This window comes from Antedon mediterranea, chromosome 11, assembly GCF_964355755.1.
Source record: "Antedon mediterranea chromosome 11, ecAntMedi1.1, whole genome shotgun sequence".
Lineage (NCBI taxonomy): Eukaryota > Metazoa > Echinodermata > Crinoidea > Comatulida > Antedonidae > Antedon > Antedon mediterranea.
The window spans coordinates 3,441,391-3,450,796 of NC_092680.1; the positions used below are offsets into that span (position 1 = coordinate 3,441,391).

Sequence of the window (9,406 nt, forward strand, 5' to 3'; positions counted from 1 at the left end):
TAATCATCATGAGCATTCCCTCTGTAAATGCACGCGTATATATAGATATGTCGTTATTGATTCGGGACCAGTCAATACGGTCCCAGCACGTGTAATTATAGATTAAGAGGTCGTGATGTAGTTCAGCACGAGTATTGTGGATCAATGTGTGCCATTAGTTGCCGCGTTTGTTTTTGGCGGTCTATCGTCTATTGACGTCACCATATGCTTAATTAACATTTACTATTCGCCAGCTGAAATAGGTGATCTGGCGGACTTATCACAAGCAGCGTAAGATAACGACAACAACTTACAATATCTCTGCGGCTTTTGCAATATTTAGAAGCATATTATAAACGACTCCCTTTAGTAACATTTATATCCTTCAGGTCTCAACAGCCAGATTTAAACAATTATTTGAAAATATTCCCTCTTGAGAGAATAGACATATACTAATACTAATTATATATTTTAATTAATTGAATATGCAGATTACTGTTTTAGAATATTATTTACTAAATTTGTGAAATGTGTAAAAAAAAACAGTGTTTTACTTTTAAGAAAAATGCCACATTTTTAATAAAAATAATGTATTATTACATTCCTATCTGCATAATGTTCAGATACCAATAATATGTATATGAAATATTGCTTATGACAAGTTAATTTATTGTGACAAATTTAGTTTAATAATTAATAATGAAGTATTAATTTCTTTTTTAAAATCTAAATATTTTTTATTTATAGTTATTTGATTTGGAGTAATTTTATGTCTCTTTTAAACTTTGGAATTATTTGTTTAAACTGGTATAATTTTTAAGGCAGCTAATGGATAACAATGTTTACTTTGTAATTAATTTGTTTAATTATTAAATAAGTTAGTAATGTTTACCCAACTGTAACAACATTTGTTTCAGCAACAATCACTTGTCAGCAACACAAATATTTACTTATTAATGAATAATTTATGAGCGAACCATGCTGCTTGGCTAACCCATTAGGCACTACATCTATTTAACCACTGTCATATGTAATAATCAATATATTGATTAATATCCCCTCTAGCTTTTTAATATTTTGAAACCCCCATTTCTCACAATCCTCATCTATTGAAACTTTTTGTAAGAACAATTATGTATTGTATGTTCAAATTTGTATTTATTTATTTTTTGTAAATAAAGTTTTAAGGATTTTTAATGTAAATGAACTTGCAAAAAACAAGAAATATGATTGAGAATATATTGGTTTTTTCTCTTTTCAGTCTTGAAAATTATATTCAAAATCAATATAGTATTTTTATTTATTCAGCACTTTAACAAGAAAATTTAAATGCTAATTGAAATATTCAAAACTTATTTCATGTGTTGTAAAGCAAGCATTGTTATGAAGCTTAAGCTCTGTCTACACTATCAAACTTTATGTGACAAAAAAAGTGTGATGTACCCATATATGGACATGATGATGTCATATCACTACCATATTCGGGCACATCACACTTTTTTGTCAAACTAGTTTGATAGTGTAGACTTTATGATTTGAAACCATGACTCAGGAATGCGAAAATACTAATCAGCGTGTCAATTTATTTAATTGGTAATCTTTTCAATATATTGTTTTCATTTAATTAATTTTTTTTATAGAAAAAGAAAAGGAGAAAGACGGCTCCACAAGAATGTCTCTAGAATCAAGATTTCCAGAAAAGAACTGGCAAGAAGCAATTTCATTTTTCAAAGGAACCTCATGACAACTGTTGGCGTCATTTCAAAAGTAACAAAACATGTTGCTATAGAAAATTTCTATGACAATGGCTGAAAGTTCATGTGTTGCCATGGTTATAAAACAATATAACTTTTGACGAAAGTTATTGATAAAACCAAATTAATAACTTTTACATTATGAAGTATTGTTTTTATGGATGGAAATTGATGTTTCTATTGGGTGTACTTGGTGATGTTACTATGGAGACAAACATTATGTTGTAACAGTAATGCGCTCTGATATGAAGAAACTAAACTGTTGAAAGTTGTGCTCAGTGTTAAAAATTAGCAAATAAGTGTGCCAAACAAAAGAGCCTTGCTAGCATGCTCTGCTGAAATATTAACTAAAAGTCAATTTTATGAACAAAAAAATAAATATGCAATTTTTTAAAGCTGCAGTTTTTCTCCAATATTGCTACTTAAATATTTTTTTGTTTGCACTCTTACAAATCTACATTATTTGTATACCTTTTCCAAGGCTATAGTAAAAAAGATACTTACAATAAAACTTCTTTTTTTGGACACCCCCATTTAGGGAACACCCCTATTTAGGGGACACTCCTATTTAGGGGACACCCCTATTTAGGGGACACCCCTACTGTATTTAGAGACACCCCTGTTCAGGGGGCACCCCTATTCAGGGAACATCCCTATTAAGAGGATACTGGGAATTGAAAGATGAGCAATATATGTTTTAACACTAGCCAACCTCTATTCACTGGACATCCTTATTAAGATACACTTTGTTTTTGTCCAAAAAGTGTCCCTTTAATAGTGGTTCTACTATGTTAAATAGTGGTTGTATTTAACATACAGTAACCAGAGACACCTGTAGAGTGTAACCTCCTGTATGAACACTAGGGCATGACATTGAGGATGACAACATTGATGTCACATCAACAACCCCCAGGCAAAGGTTTAATTCAATTAAAAGGTTCCTCATCAAGACACAAACCTTCACCCTCCATTAATCAAACATTGTTGGTACAAAGCTCTCAAATCACCCACTTTTAAATAGCTATTAGGCTAACATTTAAACACAATAAGCCATTCATTGTTCTAATGTCAAAATATGTTTGTTTTTTTAACTTTGAAAGTTATTCATTCATCAGTGAAAAATTACTTCCATTTATTGTCATTTGCATATAAAATATGCATAGAAATTATGTTTGCTCTGAGATATACAAAACCATTATCAACTGAGATACATTGAAAATTGTATATATATACTGATTCACCTGTGACTGGTCTAAAAAGAAATATGTTCCAATTTAAGACATAATAAAGTTAACAAATAAACAGATAAACTTCAGTATACTGTACAAGTTGCCATCGATCTTGAGTGTGTCGCCCTCTATTATTCTAACAACATCTTTTCTAATGGTTTAGCAGTGTAAGCAGCAGATTATTAGAGCATTACTAAAACAACTGTAGTTTGTCTTCAAGATTATAAAACAAAACTCTGAAATCCCGTTGTTTCTCCGTCTTTAATTTACGCCAAAGCCAATGTCCTCGTAAAATCCGTGGAAACATGAACACTTCCCGAGCGGATTACACTTTTTTCTTTTTTTTTTTATTATGAAGAATACAGCAATATTTGCATGTACGCAAGATTTATATTTAAACTTTTAAAAAGGAAATGTATCCATTGTAAAATATGAGTTAATACTTTATGTCCGTACTGGCGTTTTTGCAATGTATTAGTGAATTATCCTTTTAAGCGGTTATTACGAGGCTAATCAACATTATACGTACAAACAACATGACTGTGTATGGTGTATATAACGCTCTGGGTTTATAAACTAAAGCTCTGTCTACATTGTCAAACTAGTTTTTAAAAAAGTGTGATGTTCCCAAATATGATATGCCCATATATAACCACATCAGATTTTTTTTGTAACATAAAGTTTGATAGTATAAACAGAGCTTAACATTTATTTTGTCATTTAAAATGTACTATGCATTGTATTCTGATTAGTATATGTGAAACACCCATTAAAGGGACACATTTAGGACCAAAAAATTGTCCTTTAAAAATAGGGGTGTCGCCTTAATAGGAGTGTTGTACTGTATTAACATACAATGTTTATAGTATACGGAAAGTATAGTATTGTATAACCTGTGCAATGTATTTTATATGGTTGAATACAAAATAGTAGAACTCCTATTGAGAGGATAACTCCAGAATTCAACAAAGTGTCCCTTTAATAGGGGTTGGCCGTAGTGTTATTACATATACTTTCGCACGTTTCATGAAAACGTGTCCCCTGTATTAGAGGTATTCTAATATATACAGATCTTATAGTATACTACATACTATGCAGTATATATGCATTATGATGTACAATATACAAACAAATGTAGGGTTGTGGGGTGTGGGGGGGGGGGGGGGTCGGTTTGGGGGGTTTGGGGTGGGTGTTACATAGTGAATTCTGTGTGAATTATTACTGTATATGTGTATTGTATATTGCATATACATCAAAATGTAGCAGAACTTTAGTTCAAGTTATTTCCAAAGGCTTCTTTTTCCAGATAATTGAATATCTGAAAATGCATTTTTTAAACCAAATTTGTGAAAAATTGTATATTTAGTTTATGAATTTTATGCTGTATAATTGTGATGTATTTATTAATATTTTTATCTATTGTTACAAAAGTTGTTATTTGTTTAGACTCAAGTTTACACTAATGAATACATATCATTTATGCATCTACACACTCTATAGTAGTTTCTAATTGGATATACTATTTATAAAACTATGGTTATTGAAATTATTTAGTTATTATTATTATTATTTCTTTTTGCAAGCCATAAAACATAGGCTTGTATATTACGTTCTTTGTAGTAATAATAATTTATCATTTCATCATCAAATTATTAATTAGGATTTGTAATAACGTGGGATTAACTATGGATTAGTACATGACGGGGCAAGATTAGCTTTATCCCTTTTCTTTCTTCGTTTTAATTAGTTTCGTGTTGTTGGAAAAAAAATCAATATTTTCTTTTACAGAACCGCCATAACTGATAGAATATTTAAAACATTATTTAATATATATTTAAAGATATATTATCCCCCAAAAACCTGAAAAATAAAGATTAATAAAATCTGACTGTGAATAGCCCTTTTTGCAGTTTTAATAAAGATATCCACTTCTGTAGAAAAAAAATTTTTTTTTATGAAAACAAAATAAATGGTCAAATTCAACCAAAAATCTATTGGATGGCATCCATTTTTTAATGCAATTCAAGTAAAAAAAATTGTTTTCAATTCAATTTTTGGTTCAAAGTGAATAATATTATGTGACATTAAAATAAAATATTCAACAAAAGAAATTTAAACACATTTTTTTTTTCAGTGGGACAATATCTTTAACATTATGTAATAAACATTTAACATGAGTGTAGTTTCATATAGTGTATAATTAACAATAACACTAACAGGGTAATTAGAATGTAGACATTTTGACCTATAAATCGGATAGCTAGACTGAAATAGGCCTATACCACATAATGTATGAATTAACTATATGATAAAACGTAAACGTTTAAGTAATATTTCATGAGTTCATGAGACATTGTTTTAAAGTTTATTTCGTTAATATTTTTTTTTCTCGATATAAAAGCGGTTATGAAGGCCTTCGGAAGTGGCCTTTGAAAACTCACTGTATGTAATGAAATACGGTATACAGACAAAATGAATCTGGAATTCCATTAATAACAAATTATATAATTTAAACAATAAACATTTTAAGGATGTATTGTCCCACAAAAAAACATTAAAATGAAGAGAAATAAATTTAGACCATTTTGCACTTTTAATAAAGTTATTCACTTCTGTAAAAAAAAACCAACAAAGTAATTATTTAACTTATAAAAAGACAAAAGAAACAAACAATTTAAAACATTAAAATGGCATAATCAACAAAATAATTGAAAAATGAATTTAGGTGGACAATATCTATCTTAACATTTTAGAAAACATAATGATATTTTATTTATAACAAATAAATAATATTAACATTAGTTCGCGTGTGTGTGGCCGTTACGGTATAATATCATCTGTTAATAAAAACACCTTATTACAACGAAGCCCAGCAAATCGTAGATGGGTCATTGGCTACGTTATATGATTATAGTAATATGACAAAGTTATTGTCAATAAAGTTGATAAAACAGATGTTTAAATTAATACCATATTACGGTAGTTTTTAATCTAAAATGTTAAATTTCAAATATGACATCTGTTTGTTACATCACAGCGCGCGTATACTACCGTTATTATTTTTTCACATGTTTATTTTTTATTTTTTTGACGAATGCGTTTTCACCTTTATACGAGATCAAAACAATATTTTTACATAATAAACCGTATTCATCATCATAAAGGTAGCCATTTACGAAAAGCGTTAGTCTTCGGCGAGATAAACGCATTAAAATATCCTTTTAAAAATAAAAATACATTTAAAATACTAAATGAATACCATTTTAACATCTTACATTAAAAAGTTTTCTTGAATTTTGATTTCAAAATAGACCTTTTAATACAAACTCAGTTGGCATAGGTAGGTAGGGAGATGTTTCTCTAATAAGTAGGATCTTGAAACCTTTTACCTTTTTTAAAAAATATAAATAAATAAATAAACAATCGTAACACCACCAACAACTAACCCACTTATCATGCCCCCCCCTCCCCCTTCCCCTATCCCCCATAAGCCATATAAACTATTGGTTTATGTGTGCCGATTGTTATTAGTAAATGTTTAAACAATAATTTTGCCAATAACATTTATTTTCGTGAAAGTCTTGTACTAATGTTTGCGTGCGTATGGCGCCTTGTTTGACAAGCGACGTAAATCTTAACTGTGTTATAAAAAAATATAATAATTTTGTATATAATAATACTAATTGCCTATAACTGACGCACATAAATTAAGTTTAGGCCTAATATTACGGGTTTAGTTTTGGCGAGTGCAAATGTTTTTTTTTTCTTTCAGGTTGTAAATTTTGCTGTTTTAAGAAAATAAACTTGAGCCATATTTGTTAATCGATTTTGCGTCGTTTGTTTTATTGTGTAATAGGCCTATGTTTATTTCTTTAATACTTGAAACACACTACATGACTAGATAATGATATGGTCACGGAATGATGCAATATAGTATGGTATATGGTAATGAATGGTCGTTGATATTTTTCGGTCACTGATGTTTTTCGGTCGTTGTTGTTTTTCGGTCGCTAATATTTTTCGGTCGCTGATACTTTTCGGTCGCTAATTCTTTTCGGTCGCTAATGCTTTTCGGTTGCTGATATTTTCGACCGCCGATATTTTTCGGTCGCTGATGTTTTTTGGTTGCTGATGATTTTCGTTCGTCGTTGTGTTTCGATTCAGTAGACTTATTATTTTTAACTAAATAGTAAATTTACTGTTTATTTTTATTGTCCATGCAAAATTATGTCTAATGCAACAGTTACAAAAAAACAATAGATAATATTTATTTAGACCTAAATTGCCTTCGATCAAATTATATTTTTTAAAGAAACAAACAAACCGAATAATATTTCTTGATTTTTTTTTTCTTTTTCATGGTTTACGTAATGGTGTTCTAACTTTCTTTTTTAAATAGCGTAATAAAAACAAGCAGCAGCAGCATGCAGAATCCTTCTCTACAGGTAAGTTTTTAGTTCTGCTTATTGTCGAAAATGTTGACCAGAAATGTATGCTCAGAATTTGTATGATTTATTTCTTTTTTATTTTTAAATGCGCCTTGAGCACTCTGGAGTGGTATGTGCGCTATAAAAATCTTATTATTATTATTATTATTATTATAACTAAGATATACCCAGACCTAGCGTATGTGTCGTCTTCCTCCCTGATGCATTTTAGAATTTATAAACTGTTCCACAGCCACTGTATTGGTTTTATTTTCTTGTAAATTTAGTTTGTATATACTTACATTGACGGCATTACTAAAATAGCTCCTGGCGTTTGGCCGGCAAAAGCGGTTGTTTCGTTGCTATGAGGACTTGAACTGTTGTGGCAAATTAATATTTTGCTCTTATTACTTGAGTGTTAAGTATAATGTATTAAAAAAGGAATTTAAATTTTAAAAACCAACTCTCCACATTATGACTAAAATTAGGTTAAATATAAAATAAACTTTGATTACATTTTCATAAAATGTAACGGTATCATTATTATTGGAACATTACGATATATACTGTAAAGCTCAAAATGTTCGCGCACCTTTTATTTTCGCGGTTGAACAACGATCGCGAAAATATGAAGCATTAACATAATGATATACAGTATTTATCGTCTAGTAGGCCTACTGTGAAACATATAAATAGGTGGTACTGGTTTTAAAATTGGACCTAAAAATAGTTATATTTTTCGTTTTAAAATCTTTGTTTTACTAAAGTTTTGTTTTCCGACCGCCTTTATATTATGAAGTACTATCCATTGTTTCATAAGTTAGTCATTGTTTTGTTGATTTCGCTCCTTTTTTTGATCATCCGCGCCTTAATAGCTGCCATTTGGATAAGAATCTTTTCCAAGACATTAACGATGTTTTAACATCTTTCGATTCTTAGCATCCTAACGCGTTATCAACCGATTTTAGTTTTTTGGCAGACTTTCCTAAATATTAAAGCGACAAACTGCGTCGTAGAATAGAGCGATGACTAAAAATCCGCGTATTGTGTGCGCGCGTGTAGGCATATAAATTATAAAACGCATTGTCTTACAGAAAATCACTAATATTCAGAAAGACGATGTTTGTTAAATTGTATTTCTGACTTTAAATATTGTAAAAAAAAATATTATTTTGTTAAAACTGGTAACTGACTCTTTAAAATTAAGGAGTCTGAGTGACGACATCGGCTTCGCCTCACTGCAGCCTCCACGAGAAAGCTAAATCCCCCACTAATGATAATCGTTTTGTTTTTATCTCCTCTGTGTCTGTCGCATCCAAGCGCGATTTGTGATGGTAAATTACGACTGCATTACGCGAGCAACGCGAGGTGATACAGCTCAATCTATGATATTATGCCGTGTTTTAAGCTAAAGGGATTTATTGAAATACGTTGTACTTTGTACTTTTCCACAATGGCAAATTGAATGCTGGTTTCATGAAATATTGTGTACATTCTAATTATTGATACGTTTTGTGTGAAAAAGATACATTAAGATGAAAGCAATGGAAAAGACCGATTGAATATAATAATGATCATTTTATTGTTACTGATTCGGTAATGATAATGAATTCGTATTCAATATAGCGCGTAATTACTCAGTCTCATGGGTTTGATGATACAAAACAAGAATAGACTAGGTAACACACTATATAACGATGTATAATTCATTCAATATGATGGCGTATACTAATACATAAATATATTACAGGCCGAGTAGGCATATAGCGTATGTTTCACTACATTTTCGTAAAATAGCGAACTGTATAAAGTTCTATCTACCTATCAAACTTTATGTGACAAAAAAAGTGTGATGTAGGCCTACCCAAATGGTAGTGATGTGCTCAAATATGGTAGTGCTATGACATCATCGAATGAATGTATAAGCTCTGTCTACACTCAAACTAGTTTGACCAAAAAAGTGTGATGTGACCAAATAATATTATGGTAATGATATGACCATATTATGGTAATGATA

General features: G+C 30.1%; 1 protein-coding gene across 5 annotated transcripts in view; it reads left to right on the forward strand.

Annotated features, from left to right (window-relative positions):
* Window positions 1–4,095, forward strand: part of LOC140062456 (S phase cyclin A-associated protein in the endoplasmic reticulum-like) — a 94,638-nt gene extending 90,543 nt beyond the window's left edge. For all 5 annotated transcript variants that reach the window (XM_072108680.1, XM_072108681.1, XM_072108682.1 and 2 more), the window contains one exon: window positions 1,620–4,095. In XM_072108680.1, the coding sequence (XP_071964781.1) occupies window positions 1,620–1,723 (104 nt within the window). In that variant the 3' untranslated portion in view covers window positions 1,724–4,095. The remainder of the gene's footprint in view (window positions 1–1,619) is intronic.
* The last annotated feature ends 5,311 nt before the right edge of the window (window positions 4,096–9,406 follow it).